Consider the following 19,629-nt stretch of genomic DNA (forward strand, 5'->3'; position numbering starts at 1 on the left):
TCAAATAAAATTAGTAGGCTACTGTTAATGTTAATGTCATACAATTACAGAGAAAGTCAACATTTCTGAAGCTGAGCTGTGATTGGTTGTTACTTGCCGTTGATGTGATGTCATTTTCAGTTGACAGCAAATGGCAAAATGGCCGCCCCCTGAGATAGCTTAAAACAGGTGGATTTTGTTGTTTAACTCATATTCCACAAATGAAATATTCATCAGAGTGCTGTGTTTAGACTAGCGGAGACACATAAAACATATGGTTAAAAAAAAAAAAAAAGTCACACAAAAGCAACACCTTTCATTCACATCAGTTTATTCTAATATATCTCTATCATATACATACAGTACAATATGCTCAAGACGTATGGCACATCCATTATTGTTGTATGTTTTGCAGTCGCTGGTATTGCTGTGTGGCTACAGTATAAAGTGACCGTTTGTTCGTCTGTCCCTCAGGTAGTATCGTGTGAGTGTGTGTGTAAATATATATATATATATATATATATATATATATATATATATATATATATATATATATATATATATCAGTTCTTCTTAAATATTTTCTGACCCCAAAGAAGTAAACATTTTGAGCCCACCCAAATCTCTGCCGCAACTATTAAATAGTATTAATGAATAACTATTAAAATGTATTTTTTTTATTTTTTTAGTCTGTAACAGACATTTTTTAAATCAATCAAAATGAACAAAAATAATAAATGAGAGTGTACTTGCACTTTGTTCTAGTACTGTGGGGGAGAAGCATCTGACATTTATAATAAAAAAAAAAAGAAAAGAAAAAAAAAGGGCCCCACCCCACTATTTGAGAAGGACTGATGTATATGTACATATATGTGACATATACATTATATATACATATACACACACACACAACAGGTGGATTGTAGGTTGCTACAGCAAGAACACATGCACTGTCAAGATAAATATTCCACCAGGGGTGAGTCACACATCCAATTATACACAGCGATGCTTGATGTGGGTCAGGGAGGCACTGTTGTCATGAGCTATAGGAAGATATCCCCCCCCCCCCATTATGGTTGCTTTTGGAATGACGCTACAACAGCGGCTACCATGATTCCGGTAAAACATTTGGATGCACGCAGGTTCACTTACGCCCACTTAATTCCCTTTTGAATGATAAGATAAAGAGCTGCCATTTTGGTGTAAGTACGTACAGGTATGTACATGTGTGTAACGTCTTTTTTCTTTTTTTTCCAGTCTGAGCCACTTTTCAAGTTGTGTTTAAATAATCCAGCAGGAAGAGAGGAGAAATGGTGCTTTCTACGGCGATACGTCAACACTAGATGAAGCGCTTCGGAGTCTTATTGACATATGTACACTGCTGCACACTGCACATTGGCGAGTGTGGCCTTTTTTTTTTTTTTCCCCTGTCTTAGCAGAGTGGGCACTCCAGATAAAAAAATAAACGCGATGGACTACAAAATATTGTGCGCCACCATCTTACTTGACTCAATTTATTTGTCCCCGTTTTCATGAAAGCACGCTTTCAGTCGTCATATTTAACAAATAAAAAAAGAAAAGAAAATCAACAAGAAACACTTAAGTTTTAAAAATAATTTAAGGAGAAGTAAATAAAAACAGCACAGTGCAACAAAATGTAACGAGATGAAAACTGCTTGGATGTTCCTTTGAACAGCAGGTGAAGTCAGTGTGTTTACGTATATTACATGACTGAGTGTGTGCAAACCTTGTGCATAACATTAGTGCACTTAATGCCTCTTTTTTTCTTTTTTTGTGAAAGAGGCCACAGCGTCTCTAAATGTGTAAGGTCAGCATTTGGATCGCCTCCCGGGTGATCCGCCAAACACAATTGGCAAGTGTGAGGGTGCACGGAAAGCTGTTCCACCAATTCTATGAAATCCTTGATGTCCAACTCAAAGTCCTTACTAGTACTCTTTGTCCCTACTAGTAAGACAGACTAGTCGTTTTAATGTTTTCGTAACAACTGTTTTCTATGACTGTATATTTCGGCACAATATAGTTCCCTATATTCTACAAACTACTAACAATGGCGTACTAGTAGCACAACTACATGATACTATAGTGAGCCAAAACTGCACTAGTTGACATGTTTTCTACTAGTGAATCATAGGTGGATATCAAAATATTGAATAACTGCTCAAGTGGCTTTCCATAAAGCCATTTGAGCATTTACTTGACATATTTTCCATGTAGAGTGACTGTGTCTTACTCATAAGAAAATATCGGCATTGCAAATGATCAAAAAAAAAGAGAAAAAAAAGAAGTTTTTCCTGCATACTAGAAAGACAACTAAATGTTACGAGTGAAGCAAAACTACCACAGCATTTTGGTGCTACAAGTAGTGTCCAAAAGGCTACTAGTGTATGACACATGCCTACTAGTTGAGCCTAGTAGTGTTACTAGTGCATCACTAGTAGGCCAAAAGTTGCACTAGCAGTGTAAAAAAAAAAAACATCATCAGTAAGACACAGTCACTCTACTAGTGCACTGGATTGACATTTTAGTGAAGACAGTGCATACTAGTACATGGACATTCTAGATTTCCAGTTTAAGGTCATACAAGTAGGACAAAAGTGGCCATAGTAATGTAAAAACCAAAACAAACAAACAAAAAAATACAACCAGTAGGACAGTCAAGTGCACTTACGAGTCGTCTTACTAGTGAGAAGAAAGTGTAACTAGTACATGAACCTTAAGGTGGATAATCAAGGATGTGGAATAAATGCTCAAACAGCTGCGCCCAAGCCTGGATGAAAAGACGAAAGCGTGTAGGAGTGTAGGAGGACGTGACCCCAATCACCCCTGCCCTTTAGATGACCTGGCAACAGCTGTGAGGGGTGGGGGTGCACAGCAGACCCTCCTTAGGACTGCGGTGGATGTTGACCGACAGCGTCTTGTCGCTCAGAGGCATCTGCAGGGCGCGGTTCTTCATGTTCCTGTGGGTCTCGCGGGCCAGGTCCAGCTCCCCCAGCATCAGGGTCCCCGAGCAAGACCCCTCCAGCAGGGGGTCTACCAGAGCGTCCCCCAAAGGGGGCGGCTGCTGGTACAGGTTCCCCCGGGGCGACGGCCCCCCCAGAAGCGAGACCTTGTCAAGGCTGCCGGTGGAGCCGCCCACGCACATCCGCCACACGGGCCGCTCCTGGGCGTCGCCGCCGATGCCGGCCGGGCCGTTGCCGGGCGTCCCCCCGCCGGCGCCGCCCGTCAGGTTGTGGAACTGCGAGCTGAAGCATAAGCTCATCAACTTGAGGCTTTCCACCAGGCCGCTGGACGCTTTGGCCGAGCTCTTGCCTTGGCCCAAAACGGAGCCGGGGCTGGTACAGTGGGAGGGGCCGTCCTGGGCCGACGCCCTTTTCTCACCGCCCTCTGTACCGCCGCCGACCGCCGCGTCCGACGGCTGCCGACTCTCCGCGTTGTCGTCACTCGTCTCCGAGGAGGGCGTCGGCGTGGCGATGGGCGCCGCCCCCACTGCCACCGCCGCCGACGAGCCGACAGTTTTCGGCGACGCTGTTCCAGAGTTCAGATTGAGGCTGAGGCTGGGCTTGGTCGGGCCGAGCCCTTTTAACTCCGCCTCCGCCTCCTCTTCCTCGTCCTCCTCTTTCTCGTCCTCGTGGATCTGGTTGAGAACCGGAGCGCTCAAGCGGGACGTCAGCCGATTGCGGGACGAGGCGAGGGACGACGAGGCTTTGGGGCGGAGCACCACTTGAGCGGGAGGGGCAGAAGGGGAACAACTGTCCTCACCTTCTTCTTCCTCGTCCTCCTCGACGCAGAAAAGGCTGAGACTGCGAGTTTTGCAAGGGCCCCCTGACGTCAGAGAGCCCAGTCTGAGGGGGTTGGAGTGGGGCTTGGAGAGAGGCCGGACTCCCTTGTCCTGGTTCTTACCGGCCGACTGCGGGTTGTCGTGCCTCTGACTGAGGTCCAGCAGAGCAGTTTTGGGACGGGGGCCCTTGTGGAGGCTTTCTGCGCTGCGGGCGGGGGACTGGGGCCCCCCGGGGTGTGACATCGCCGGCCCCCCCAAGCCATCGCTGACATCCTGGTGGACATCCACTCGGGTCGGCCAAGACTGCCTGTGGACGGTTAACATGCAAACAGAATTTGAATTAGAAATTCAAGTATTAACACAAATATTCGTTACCGGTAATTCAAACTGCTGCCCAACATTAGGGATATTTTGGCCTACTATAAAACTAAATTGTATTTTAGAAGTAGTCTCTTCGCTGCTAACAAAACAGTGCTGAATACCCATTTGTTGTTACATGAACAGCCTCATAACTAATTATTATTACATTATATTCATTTGAATGCTGCTCAGTGCTCGCCATCAAGGAGATTTTCATTTGTGTTGTGTAGTCTGCATTTTGTTGGGTCTCAAATTGAAACTGTATGGAATTTTAGCCTCGTCACTGCGAGCAAAGTAGCGCGAGCACCTCAATTCCTGTTACTTGAACAGCCTCATAACACAAATACATTATACGCCTTTGTGTTTTGTTAACTGCTCGTCATAAAGAATATTTTTCACTTGTGTTTTATAGCCATTATGCTGTTGTTTTACGTTTTAAAAACTACACAGTACTTTAGCACTGCCTCTCCACTGCTAACAAAATGGTGCTAATAATGTAGCTTCTTAAATGATCACTTAAAACAGCCTCATAACACAATAATATTGCATTTTATTATCTTGTTTTTTAGGTGCCTCACATAAAGGGGCCTTTAATTTGTATTTTAGTTGGTTCTTCATTATGTTCTTAAATTGTTTTTTTCATGTTAACCTCTTTGCTGCTAACAAATCAGTGCAAAAAGCTCCTTAAAACACTTAATACAGCCTTGTATTCTCTTGTCTGATTTTAATTGTTTGCCATAAATGACCATTTTCATTCGGGTTTTGTAGTGTTTTGTTAGTTCTCCTTTATAAACTATATTAGCCACTTTTCTGCTATCAAAACAGTGCTAAAAGCTTAAACAAAAAATCACTTAGAACTGCTGCATAACTAAACATTATTACATGTTATTCTCTGGTGTGGCTTTAAATGTTTTATATTCAGAGTGTTATTGGTTGGATTTGTGCGTGTTTTTTAAGACGGCCATCTGTCCATATGCTGTCGAGTTCATCTGTTGCAGATTAAGAGTAGACAGCAGCACAAAAGGCAGCCTTGACTCAAGGAGGGTGTGTTTATGACTTGTGCTCTTTTGCGAGGAGTACAATTATGTTGAACACTTTCTCGAGGCTATTTTGGGGTCAATTTTTGTACCTGAATTGGGCCTTGCTTGGGCTGGGCGATCGCGTCTGGCTATGCTGCTCCTTCTCTTGCCGCTCCCTCAGCATCCTCTCAGCCAGCAGGTAGTACGTCGCCGTGATGTGGTTGTACTGATTCGACTCCAGAGCCCTGAAAAGCGAGAGACGCTCCGTAATCTCCACTTCGCAAGTCACAGGGATGCAAATTTAACATCACATTTCATTGTAATTACACTACTCACAAAGATTTACAGTCGGCTTTTTAGCGCATTTTAGGTTCAGCCTGAAATTTGAGAGGAGCAAACGGCACGTACTCTGTTATGGCGTCTCGGTCCGCAATGCCCCCCAGCACCATGCGCTGGATGATGGAGCCGTGCTCTTCTTCCAGCAAGCTGCGGTGGGACACCAGCGGAGTGGACAGCTTGGTGGCCGGCGACGGGTCGACGCCTTGGAGCCACGCGTGGTTCTCGATCTCCTCCAGAGTCGCTCGCTTCTTGGGGTCCCGCTGCAGCATGTGGCCGATAAGACTGAAAAGAGTGGACATTGCTATTAACCCAAAGAAGTTCATCTATTTCAATCATTTGAGGGATTTTGACAGGATCCGTGACAAAGTCCTTCCTAAGAATCTCGTTCGTACATATTATGTAATACAATGAAGAACACTTTTTTTTTTTTTTCTTTTTTAACAGCTCATGAGCATCGCACTAATGAATTATGGAATTAGGTCAAAACCAAAATTGCTAAATGTATACGGCTGTCACTCAAAATAGCTCACCTACATGTACTGATATAATACTTTAAGTTATAATACTGGTGCTCTGTTGAATATTACAATAAGGCTTTTACCATATTTTTTCTCAATGTAAAGACAAAGAAAGAAAGAAAGAAAGAGACTAAAACTACAAAAATTGTATTTATATAATTAAATCAACCACACAATAAATTTATATTAGATCACATGTTCTTATATTTGGTTAGGATTTATGCCAAATTGTTAAATTGGTGATCCTATGAAAATGTTTTGCCAAAATGTTTGATTACTACTGATACATAAACATAATCCATCAATATTATATCCTCCTGACTACCAGGAGAAAAAAAACATTGTCCAATCAAGTGTATTTTGATATTCCCCAATCTTTGTGAAGTAAGTGGAATACTGCAAAAGAAATTGTTGAAAAACAAAAAAGTTTTTATTTTTAAGCTATGACGTGTCCACTACAGTGGACATTTTTTTAAATTTAAATGCTAGGCTCAAATACAGTTAAAATAAGTAAAACAGTACTTGAATGTGTTCTTAGTCTTATAGAAAACATGCTAACAACATTTAAAGCCGAAATTTGTTCAATAAAAAGTGTTATACACTTCTTTTTCCTCTTCCCTAAAAAGTGCTTGCACTGAGGGAAGCCCCACCCCTACACATTTGGTATCATTGGAAAGGTCTGAATGTACACTATAGAGCACAAAAGGAGTTAATTCAATTGTATACACTGGGTGAGAGATACTCAGGTTTAAAAAGGTCCATTACAGAGGACAAATTTGAATTGTTGGTAGTCAGGAGGATATAACTAAAAATAATTATAATTTTAATATATATTACAGATATTAGTCCTAAATATTGGTGTACATTAAGTCTAGTTTGGAGAGCGCCACCTTCTGGGGATGAATGCGTGTCTGTGTGGGTGAACATGATCACAAGTGTTATAAACTATTTTATATATATATATATATATATATATATATATATATATATATATATATATTTATTTATTTTAGCATTAAAAGCTACTAGCAAACATCCCTAATAATATAACCAGTCTTGTGTGTCAACCAAGTACAAATCCAGAGCAATTCAAACCGTCAAAAGGTCGTGTTAAAATGAGCGCGAGCAGTGGGGGGGAGGAGAAGCCTCCACGGTCGTCTTCACACATTGGCGGATATGAAATATGTAGCACCTGCCGAGCGAGCTCGTCCATCTGCGTGTGCGAGCTTGAGTGTGTGTGAGATCGCGTGTGCGTGCCAGCGACTCACTCTCGGCAAGCTCCGGAGATGTGCGGGGGCACCGTGTATTTGCAGTCCATGATCATGGTGAGCGTCTCGCTGTCGTTGGCCTCCTGGAAGGGCGGCTGGCCGCACACCAGCATGAAGAGAATCACACCCAGACTCCAGATATCTGCAGGGGAGGTGACAGCGAGGCGTTAAACGTGCGGACATAAAAACACGACTTTTGTCATCAAAGCGGTATAGATTCGGTTCAGTTTGGGAGGCGTTGTTGTGTTTTTGCTTTGCCTTGTTGTCTGAAGTTGTGAAAAGCGCCAACATGGCTGACTTTTTGGCACCCTGCCACCGGAGCGTGTGAAAACAGCAATGCAATCGAGAGAACACATTTATCCTGTCATCAACAGTACCAAGCCAAGAAGACAAAACACGGGATGTTCTCAACTGTTACCACCCCCAAGCAAAACAGCTTAGACGAGTATTGTATTGTTTGACGAATATGTAAACATCTACAAAATCAATTTTCATTAAACTTTGCAGAGAGGTCCCAAAGTGTACAGGAAAAGCCACAAAATGTGAGTGGATGGCCAAAATGAGCCATTATAGTCATTACGTTACAGTTTGTTAACTGCGGAGAAGTTGAGCAAACAGAAGTCAAGTGAGGCCACATTCAAATCTGGCTCTGGGTTGTAAAACTGCAAACTCCTCCTTTGAACAGGTTAATGCAAAAACCACTGAAGAGATTTTCATTAAACGGGCCAAGCAAAAACCAACAAAGAGTGAATAAGCATCTCTACTACATAAAAATTCGTCGGCACCTTTTTGCTGTTACAGTGAGTCCATCAGTACATTGACAGCAGCTGGAGCTGTACCAAGATTACTCACATACCTACACAATTAAATTTCATGACACGTTTTTGGAGAGGCAGCGCAGGCGATGAGATCAAATCCAGGAAATGTAGGTGACGATTTTAATTGTCACGCTGTCAGACTGTTTACCGTAAATGTTTAACAACTGGTTTGATTGAAACGTGCCCTTTCTGCTTACTGACCTAGATACAAAAAAACAAAAAACAAAAACAAAAAAACAAAAACAAACACCGCATCCCCCTCGGTTCAAATGAAGCATGAACCGTATTCATCCAGCGCGGCGGTCATAAATATGCACATCTGTCTGACTGAGGACGAGGCCCTCGTCGCCCTGGAGCACTCGCTCCCTCCCTGACATGCAAGCATGCCATTTCCCAGAAACTGGGTTAACGTGCGCATCTCGGCACAGCGTCATACAAGTGCTAATTTCATGCTACGCTTCTCTGTACCACTTTGAGGGGAGGGGAAAAAAATGAGCAACTTTGTTTGCTGCGAGGCTTTCGCACAGCAAGTCACTTCTTCCTGCCGTGACTTGCTGTCTGTGATTTGGAGAGAGAAATTGGGAAAAAAAAATCGACAGGAAGCGACAATATGGCGACGACGAATCATACAATGAATCCATATTTTTTTTTTTTGCAGGTAATTGTTCCAGACCAACGACAAAAGTTGAAAATCTGCAATATATATATATATATATATATATATATATATATATATATATATATATATATATATATATATGTGTGTGTGTGTATAAATAAAGGGCAAAATGTCTGCAATCAGTTTCATCCCGTAAACGTAAAAATGTAAAATAAATAAAATAAAATACAATAAAATAAAATAAAATAAAGCACTAAAAAGTTAGATACAACTGAACTCTAGAGGGAGCCCAGCGTATCACTCGAGTTTCCCATTTATTCCACGTTAGCTCTATTCCAACAACATCTGGTTGTTTGACGATGAGCTAAAAACTGCTGAGGCGGCAGACAATTCCCGGCGGCTTCAAGTCATTTCTTTTGTCGGTATAAAATATTGATGGACGCCGCCTTAAAGGAGTGCTATTTCAAGGTCCTCTATATATTTTTACACGCATCTTCGTCGCTGAGCATCTTTTGCTGCGACTTATTCACGCTGCACTTGGTTAGCCAAGATCTGAACTAGCGTGCAGATATCCGACAAGGTTTACTTCATATTTAATGGCGGAAGGAATTGAAGACTAATGATGGGGAAAAAATTTTTATTTAACATAACTCGATTACCCGGTTGTTGTTTTTTTTTAATATTATATATAATGTTCTAAAATGAAAATAAAAAATCTAAACGTGCAAAAATTATCTTAATGAACACCCTCCCCCCCATAAAAAAAAAGCTAAATTTGACATGCCGGATTTCTATGACAGCAAAAAAAACAACCCAAACAAATATGTCTTGTAAAAAAAACTAAACAAAAACAACTACAATGTAGTAATTAATCACTGGGGGCAACATTTCCTCTCTATAAGGATCCAGTAAGTGTGTATTTGTGCTCTGGGGCGTCTCAAGCTGCTGCATTCGCCGTCGCCATCTTACCTCCTGCCGACGTCTCCTAGCAACCGTGACCGTCTCCCTCATTACTTGCGTCAGCCGTGCGCTCAACTTCCTTCCTCTCTAACTTTATTTACAAAACCAGATGGCTGACAACACATCGACGGAAAACAAAACAAATACTTTGGCCCGCTCATGAAGCACAATAAGACGAAATACAGTCCATAAAAGTAAATATTATCTAAAAGCTGTATCTTTTATGCACATTATTGCACAGCTATTTCCTGAATTCTGCATGTGCACCAATAAACTGGTTATTAGGCATGTTATTTTTTTTTGTGTTTGTGCAGCTTGTGCTTGGTGGGGTGGAAAAAAGAAGTCTATATTTAACTCGACATTTGCAGGATGTTAAAAAAAACAAAAACGGAGCGAGCTGACACGCCGCATAACATCAGGAAGGAGAAGAGGTGGGCACTTTTTAGGCCAGTTATGAATCCAGTCTTTGCATGGAGGTCAAGCTGATGATATTCATTCAATTTTTATTAAAGGCCTGAGCATGTTAAAGGAAAACGCTAAAATATGTCATTCCAAAGGAAGGAACGCCAGAGACTTGACTACTTGCACACAAGTAATTATAAAGTCAATTTTACATAATACTGTAGGTCGCCTTTAATTGATATGCAAGCTTTTTTTTTTCCAGACACAATCAGCAACTCTATTTTCAATCTGGAAACTCCAAATAGAGCCACCTGAAAGCCAGGATAGTCTTGTTATCTCAATTAGAAAGTGGGCTTGTGGCCACATGGCACGCCGCAGCCCGGTTACCTTGAAGCTCTGAACACAAGAGTTCTGGTTTGGGTGGTTCTAATTATGATGTCATTGTTCCCTGTGACTAAAACCGCATCCCACTTAATGACAAAATGCACAGACGCAGCACAAGCGCTCAAAACAACACAATGGGTCATGTGACCTCGCGTCCAGCCGATATTGTCCAACGACAGGATGTCATTATTTCACGCTGGAGATTTGCAGAACGCTCATCTGCTTGGCACAATATAAGAGCGGCGCAGAGCAGAAAATAGTGCCACTAATCCACACAACGGGAAAAAAAAAAAGAAAAATGCTTCTCCATTTTGTGCTCTGGCATACAAAGCAAGGAGGCATTTCCTTCTTCAATCCTCCACTATATAAATACTATTTTCATGCCCTTATATTATATTTTGATCTGTTATCAGCATTGATGCTCCAGTGTCTGATTTTGGATTATAAAAGAAAGCCCAAGTCGTAGGATGGATATCAGTTCAAAATAAAGCTTTTATGGCCACAAATTATGTACGTGCAAATCATCCATACCTCAGACATCTTTATGTTCTAAAATCAATACTCAAGTAAAAATATTGATAATTCTGATGCTCTGGTTGTTTGAAGTAGAGCACAAAATTAACAGGAAGACAGTAGAAGGTAACTCAACTGCGTCTTAGAACTGTGTCAGACAAGTACTTTTATTCATTGGTTAATCATTCTTCACACTTGTAATACATCTTCATAAAATATGAATAAATGTTCAAATGTATTTAAAAAGTACTTCAAACATTGCCTGTTAACAAAGGTTTAATGATGACCCCAGAACGAATCGATGCACTTTGCACTAATTCCAATAAGAAACGTTGTTTTGTATTAAGAACAACTTCGGTTTTCTGCAACATATCAGATTCAACTTTAGAGGTTCCACTGCATTACCATTCAGTCATGTTCTGTACCACCAAAATATACTGAACACTGAGTCACGCCATTCAGAAGTGGGCATGACTATCTTGGTCAAGTCAAACTTAGCTTGATAGACATTAAATTGTGGGCGTGTCTATCCATTCAAATTTCCTCACTTATGTTATCATTTAGCATCGGATACGTTCAGCAAATGTGAACCTTGAGCTCCTTATCAGGGTGCTGATAAAAGTTGCCAGTGTGGTGACTTGCACACGCACCTCAGCGTGTGTGTGCGTGTTGTTCACAATGATCCTGCTATTATATCAATTTTGCAGATTTGTAAGGGCTCATTTCCTCCAGTACACAAGCACCGGAGCATCTGTAATAATAATAATAATAAAAAGTTTCACTGCATTTGATTGCAACTCACCAACAGCGGGAGCGTCGTATTCGTCCCCAAGCAGGATCTCGGGGGCGGAGTAGGCCAGCGAGCCGCATGAGGTGTTGAGCTTCTTCCCCGGCTGAAACCTGTTGCTGAAGCCGAAGTCGGTCAGCTTGACCACGCCCTGCTTCTCGAAGAACACCACGTTCTCGGGCTTCAGGTCCCGGTGCACCACGTGCAGCCGGTGGCAGTAGGAGATGGCGTGCACGATCTGGGCGAAGTAACACTTGGACACCTGGAGGGCGGCGACACACAGGATGGGGAACGGTCAACACATGGCCACGTCGTTCAAACGGACCTCTGCCAAGCTAAAGAACTATGTTGACGTGAAGGGAGGAACTTCATTTAGATTGTTTCCGATTCAATTTGATTCACTTCGATCTGATATTAATTATGGAACATCAATTATTCTTAAGGACATGATAAAAACGCCAACACAATGATTTAGTTTATTAATAAAAGTAACACATATTATAATCACTTAAGTGTTATACAAAGATAATTATATATAATTCTAAGTCAATAATTGTAAATATAAATTAAAAAGATTCTGATTTGTCTTAAAGTATAATAAGTCAGGTCTTTCATAAATATAAGGAAATATTTTTAAATTCATGTGAACAGCATAGTTCAAGAAAACAGTAAGACAAAAAAAATTGGCCTTTCAAATTCTATTTTCTTATAAATTTATGGGAAAAAAGAGATATTAAAATAATCTATTCATGATTTTATGAATGGATAACAGGCTCAGAAAGGAAAATTGATTCAATATTGATTATTTATTTATTTATTTTTAAAACCAGCCCTGCCAACAAAGGTATCGGTACCCACGCATCACTATGAAGTGCTGCTTGTGCGAGTGAAAATGCTTTTTTTTTTTTTTAACTCACTCTGGAGTCTGCTCTTGCAAGTAAAACCCGTTGTAGCCATAATGCCATTTTGCCCCTTGTCGTCATGGTAACGCAAGCCAGACTCACAGCATAAGGGCGGAGTATACGGTCGCTCACTTGCATGACACATCGCCATTATTTTAGTGAGACAAGAAATTGGGTGTGTAAAGCGGAATATTGTTCTTGATCTTCAGGGTATTTTGTCACTGACATATTATTAACTGACATGGGAATGTTTAAATATCTCGCGGAAATTGATTGAATTGTTTTTACTTCAAAACCCAAAAAATCAAAACACCCACTCGGGATATGCGTCATCGGCCACAATACACAATCCTGCACTCGCAATCAACTTTAATGACTTCAAGCTTGGCTCATATCCCAGCCGGTCACAAAGTTCTGTGGAAAGCGGTTGCGTAGTTTTTTTTGCGCAATAGTGCTCGGGGCAGACAAAACAAAACAGACCTTGTCGTCATAGTCACTTGAACCCAAATGTCGACTTTCAGCCGTAATCCGACTCACTTCCTCACTGAGGCCTCCTTCGTGCTTCATGATGCAGTCAAACATGTCCCCGCCGTCGCCCAGTTCCAGGATGAGGTAGAGCTTCGTGGCCGTGTCGATGACCTCGTACAGACGCACCACGTTGGGGTGCTGCACCAGCTTCATGCATCGCACCTCCTGGAAAAGGTGGCCCCGCGCCACCTGGTCCAGCTTGGTCTTGTCGATCACCTTCACCGCCACCTGAAAAATCAGGGAGTCAGTTGGAAGTGGGGGGAAAAAAAAAAGGTTTTTTTTTGTGGTGGTGATGTTCAAGCAGACCTTTTCTCCAGTGAAGACATGCCGGGCAAGTTTGACCACGGCGAAGTGCCCGCGGCCCAGCGTCTTGTCCAGGTCGTACAGCCCGGCGATCTTCCCGTCATGGTGACGTTTGAGGCCCGCCATGGCCTCTGGCGGGACTTGCAGTCTTGTGTCACCCTCTGGTCCCTCCGTCAGGCGTCCATTTTCTCTTACATGAGGCTTGACTGTCGGTTGAGGTGTGTCGCGGCAAGATAAGAGGAGGATTGCTGGGGTGGCTTCAAGGGACGGCGGCAAAAAGCTTCACTTTAGTCCCATCTTGTCGTGGTCTATGGGACAAAATGAAATCATGTCTGAAAGGGGAGGCCAATCCATTTTTTATTTTATTTTTTTACACAATAATGTTTTATGTGGCCCCATTGGTCTAAATATGGCATTCTGGTTAATACTGCGTTAATGGAACAGCAAATGCAGCAAATGGAGTTAAACAGCAAAATCCAGACGTTTTTATCCATTTCAGGGGCGGCCATTTTGCCACTTTTTGTCGACTGAAGATGACATCAATGTTGCTCAGGTAACAACGAATCACAGCTCAGCGTCAGAAAACAGGTGAGCTGTGATTGGTTGTTTCCTGATGTCATCTTCAGTCGACAGCAAGTGGCAAAATGGCCGCCTCCTGAGATGGATAAAAATGTCTGGTTTTTGCTTCATAGCTCTTATTCCACAAATGTAATATTAATCAGCATGTCATTTTTAGTCTAGTGAGGTCACATATAACGTTGTCAAGAAATGTTTAAGGTTGACTTCCCCTTTAATCACAAAAATGTAATAAAAGCAATCCTGCAAATTCAGAAAGAAGTGTGAGGCAGACATACAATCTATAATACATGTATTTAAAGGAAAAACAACCTACATCTCAGATTTGTCTTTATGTATGAGTAATCCTTTCACAATTGTGGCCCTGTACAATTCCTAGAGTTATGCTGCATGCCCCTGCCACAGTTAATTTTATTTTTAGAATAAACAACAGCCTGTGGGACAATAAAAATATACTGAACTTTCTTGTTTGTTTTTTTTTATATTTTTTTTAACATGCCAAGTGGCTGCTGCTATGCTATTACCACAAGTTGCTTGTTCAATAATATTGGATATTGCATGGCAGCCTTAAATTAACTTCATGTGTCCTTGTGTGTGTAGCCTTCATTATTATGATTATTGCTCAGACACTGTGGGAAAGATTGGACAATATCAAAGGAGACACTCAACTCACATTTTCCAGTCAACATACATTGCTCACAAGTGTGCTTTGCTTTTTTTTTTCCCCCGACAGAAGGGTTTCTGATTTATTTCTTGTGATAAAGGAAAGAATCTGCTCAGTATTATATGGCCATCACAAACAATGAAATATGTAATTTACCAACAGCACAGACTGACGGACATACTGAGCAATGACTGATTTCTCAAAATCCAACACCACATCCAAATCAATAAGATTGTATTTATTTATTTTTTAAATCACAAAGTGCATGTCCAAATAAGACTCCTTTAAAAATAGATTTGTGGCATTCCATTAAAACAACATGTGCACATGATCTCGAAATACGAGCATCCTCCAGTTGTTTATGACACCGGCATGTAGCATAAAAGCTGTTCAACAGAACAATAAAATTCCAATAATGAGGTCAACTCCAAGGAGACATGAAAGCAACGTTCCTCCCGGTAACCTAAATCACATCAAAAGGCGCCAGACTCGCAGCGCGCGCGAGCGAGACACGCCGTTCCTGCCATACTTGCTCCTTCGTCAGCCTGATAGCGCAACCGCGCCCGGAGGCGGGAGGAGGTGCCTGACATGACATTCCCGACTTCCATCGGCCTACCTGCATGCCGAGCCGACGCAGAGCACACGGCAGGCGCGCCAAGTACAGGCCCGGAACATTCCTGCGAGGTGATCCACACCTAGGTGTGCCCACACTCACCTCAATTCATAGAAACGACGAGAGCTGTTGCCAGGGAGCGCACCTTTATGCCGAACAGCACAATGTGCAATGCAAGGCAGGAAATAACGCCCACCTGCAGTAACCTGGGCAAATAAATATTAGATATGTCTGTGTATGATGAAATTAGAGCTGCGAAATATGGTCTAAAAGAGAAGTCATGTCCAAATTTGTCTTTACAATAATATGCAGTTGCAAAGTCTAAACTAGGGGTGTCAAAATGAGTGCGTTAATTTTGAGTGAATTTTGAAGTTCCTTTTACGCCACTAATTGTTTTAACGTCAAGTTGTATTTTAAAGTTTTAAAAATGTGTAGAATTTCACAAGTTACTTCACGTTGTTAAAGATTAGATGGCTCCTAATATGAAATGAAAAATATACCAAGCTGTCACCAACGTCTAACAAATGTAATTATGCCATCTAGTGGCAGAAAAATGACCTCAACACAAATCAATATCACTCGTTTGTTTTGTTTTTTTTTTTTACAGTACAGTACATACTTTTAATTTAAACTCAATTTTATGAATTATGAAATTACTGTATCAATGACTAAAAGATGCAGCCATATTTTGTAACAGTTTAACATGTTTTTCCACTTATGTTTACAAGAGTATGAAAACTTCGGAAAAATATTTTATTGTACACATTATTGCACATTTAGAACAGGTATGAAATTTGTGATTAATCATGAGTTAACTTTAAGTTATGCGATTAATTACGATTATATTATTTTTAGTGCTGTCAAAGTTAAAGCGTTAACTAATTAATTAATCACAAAAAATTATCGCATTAATCATTGTATTACCACAGATTGATCACACTATTGATCCTTTTTAGCTGATAGCGGATGGTTACGTTAAAGGTAGCTGTTGGAGTTTGAGCAATAAACATAACTACATGCATTAAAGTAAAGCATTTAATAAATGTTTACATATGCGGTAGGTCATTTATTCCCATTTTAAATTATGAAAATAATTAATTGATTAGAAAAAGCAGGATGAGCGTGTGCAGTGGATATAAATTTTTGAAGATGTCCTCGTAACATTAAATGTCGAAAAAATTAACACATAACAGGTGTGCTTCAAATTTAGCGTGCAAAATATGATAGGGGGGGGGGGGGGCCTTTTTAAGTCAGTGCTTAACCGTGAGTAATCAAAATTCTAAGATGTGATTAATCTGATTAAAAACTTTTATCGTTTGACAGCTCTAATTTTTTTTCACCTGACACTCCTAGTCCAGACACTTTTGTGGAATATAATACAGCCCTAGTGGTTTTTAGCATGAAAATAGAACTCTATGATATTGCGCTTTATAAAGACATATAGTAATGAAAAAATACCATAGAATAGAATGTAAACACACTGACTCCGCTCATGTATGTAGTAGTTATACATTGAATGTTGGGGCTGAACCGGATTAATGTCATTTTGATTCATTTCAATGAGGAAAAGTGATATGATACACGAGTAAATTGAGTTACGAGCTTGGTCATGGAACAAATTAAACTCGTAAACTAAGGAGCCACTTTAATTGAATTATTTCTCATGAGGGGAAAAACCGACTTCCAGACTTGATGCATCTCTTGTTTTGGCTATCATCTGATTGTACAGGTGTACCTAATGCTGTGACCTGCTTGAAGTGAAGCACCACACATGGCGTGTTACGTGTGGTCAGTGTAAGCATGTGTTAGCTTAATCTCTCCTTGTTACCTAATGAGGCGTAAGTGTGCGAGCGCTTACGTCCATTAAGCATTTGACGTTGCATCTCGAAAATTCACATCAAGGTTCTGTTGCATAAGCGGGCAAAGTGTGTTGACTTTTAAAAGGGGCGTGTTACAGTACACATCCACATATAACGTGTCAAGGACTCGAGGCGCTACTCTAATGACAGGCGCTAATATATCAAACTGTGACAGAAGATAACCAACAATTCAAAGGAGTGACTTATATAATTGAAGCAATAAGACAATCAATTTGAAGGCAAAAGGGACTCAAATAATAGCATTACATTTGATTACTGTCCCGCCATTTCACTCTTTTTCAACACTTTAAATAATTAGGCACTAAAAAACACAAATAAAATGGGATCCTTAAGTAGCAATACTTTATTTATGGTTGGCAAGAGGGTTTCCCAAACCTCGAGTGGGGCCATCAAATCTGGTTTTAACAAGCACACAACTCTTATGACCAGTTATGCATTCCATGTTGATATTTTGAAAATACACAGTGATCATACAGTTTATAGGAGTGGCGACAAACGCAAGAATCACATTAATATTTCATGCAAACCTACTCAACTCGATTTCCATTATTGCACTGAGCATCACTTCTATATGCGTACTGCAGCAAACAAAAACATAAATCACTATCTTACATAGTACACACCGAACAGCGTAAACTATACAGAACGTTTGGAAACGTAATACTATGTCTACTCATGGCATTTTCTACATTACTTTAGGATTGCTTGTGAGCTGGTGCCGATCTCACCTGGCATTTGGGCGAGAGGTGGGGTACAACCTGTGGTGGTCAACAGTCATTTGCAGAGCACATAATGACACAGTGAGGTTATTGGGTGGATGGTGTGAAAGCCTACAACCACACAGGATCTCATATTTGAACCTTAAGCCTCATAACAATGCCAACATGTAATAAAAAAAATGAAATATTTTATTATGCTGTACTATTTACCTGGTCAGCAAAAGAAAAGTATACTTTTGTCTTCTATCTCTTCCACACTATCAAACCCTAATTTATATTGTCTATAAAAATGGATGGCTGGATGGAGGCTTTGCCTTTTTAATCCACTAATCCATCATGCTTGCCTTAGTTTTTGTTAATAAGGTGAGTATTTAGGAAAAAAAAAAAAAAGCCATTCATAATGAAATAGCTTACTCCGACGGGTACAATAATAGCAACAGTGTCAGCAAACCATTGTTTGAGTTTCACTGCGGTGATGTTAATGGCCATATGGGTCCCTCCAGCCTCCATCTAATGGAAGCTAGTGCGGATTGACAACAACAACAAAACCCCCCATTTTCCCACCCTGGGATCTGGTCGACGCTGGGGGAAAAATCCCGCAAAGGAATCCAGCCGAACCTAGCTAACGTGACACAAATGATTGCCCGGGCCCACGGAACCAGCCATCGCTTTGCATGCTCCACTTACCACGAAGAGGAGAAGGAAGCAGCCAGTCAGTCAGTCACCACTCGTACTCTTCGGGCTCCCTTTAACCACGGCAAGGCCGCGCGGGGCTCCAGCCGCTGGAATTGCGGCTTTTCGACGACGATTCGACCCGCCAACTTCTGGGTGATACTCGGAACCGACTAAGGCTAAACCACACGGCGTTTGTAACCAAACAGCCACCGAATAAATGTTGAACGTCTCTCTCACAGTCAGTACTCGAGCTCACTCTAGTCTTCTCGTTCGGTTGCGTCAAGCGACGGATGTGGTTAGCGCTAAAACAGGAAACGAGCTCGGTTGTGGTTATCAAAATTAAAGCTTCTTTATAATTATTAACGGCCCTTTAGTCACTCGATGTTTTATAAATTGCCATTTCAAAGTATTAGTAGTTGATTAGACCTACCAGAGTGACCTATATAACGTTTTGGTTCGTTACAAAATCCTAAAGCGAAACATACATTTCCATACGAACTACAAAGTTAATGTAACCAGTGCCACACACCCCAACGCAGCACCATGCCATATTTCATTAGGTCGTTTATTTTTAATTTGTAATATAGCGATTGTTTTTAAAACATATTTGGCAATTTCCGGTTGTGTCGCTCTCTGCACAGCGTCAACTTGATTGTCACTGCGCATCGACCATCTCTGACAACATATTTACCGACTCCGAAATAAATAAATAAATGAGATAATGAATAAATAAATAAATAAATACATAAATAAATACCGACTCCGAGCTCATGTGATAATGCAACAACAACAAAACCATATACTCAGTTTTTTCCTCGTTGTGTATAATAAAAGGACGAATGGTTTCGTGAAACTGTATAATTTAAAAAGAACAACGGCTGATTATTGAATCGATGTGTAAAAATAACTGCCTTATGTTAATTTACCATTTACAGCGCGGCGGTGGTACAAGTGGCCCGGCACATGGACAATGTTTAGTCAGTTATGTAATGGCAGGATACTCT

At 41.0% G+C, this 19,629-nt stretch overlaps 1 protein-coding gene across 1 annotated transcript; it reads right to left on the reverse strand.

Moving 5' to 3' along the window:
* Positions 1-293: 293 nt before the first annotated feature.
* Positions 294-18,928, reverse strand: snrka (SNF related kinase a). Its single transcript, XM_077506636.1, has 8 exons — positions 18,638-18,928; positions 13,502-13,806; positions 13,205-13,423; positions 11,781-12,027; positions 7,283-7,424; positions 5,566-5,778; positions 5,268-5,402; positions 294-4,085 (listed from the first exon to the last, which is right to left on the reverse strand). Exons 2-8 carry the CDS (start codon positions 13,622-13,624, stop codon positions 2,831-2,833), a joined length of 2,334 nt encoding a protein of 777 aa, XP_077362762.1. The 5' UTR covers positions 13,625-13,806; positions 18,638-18,928; the 3' UTR covers positions 294-2,830.
* Positions 18,929-19,629: the final 701 nt, after the last annotated feature.

The sequence above is a fragment of the Festucalex cinctus genome, chromosome 19 (assembly GCF_051991245.1).
Source record: "Festucalex cinctus isolate MCC-2025b chromosome 19, RoL_Fcin_1.0, whole genome shotgun sequence".
Classification (NCBI taxonomy): Eukaryota; Metazoa; Chordata; class Actinopteri; order Syngnathiformes; family Syngnathidae; genus Festucalex; species Festucalex cinctus.

Bases quoted from the DNA above. Each gene is read 5' to 3' on its own strand.
- snrka (XM_077506636.1), bottom strand. From the start codon at position 13,624: ATGGCGGGCCTCAAACGTCACCATGACGGGAAGATCGCCGGGCTGTAC. The intron at 13,424-13,501 runs GTCTGCTTGAAC...CTGATTTTTCAG, and splicing joins ATGTCTTCACTGGAGAAAAG to GTGGCGGTGAAGGTGATCGA. The intron at 5,779-7,282 runs GTGAGTCGCTGG...CACTCTTTTCAG, and splicing joins ATCTCCGGAGCTTGCCGAGA to TCTTATCGGCCACATGCTGC.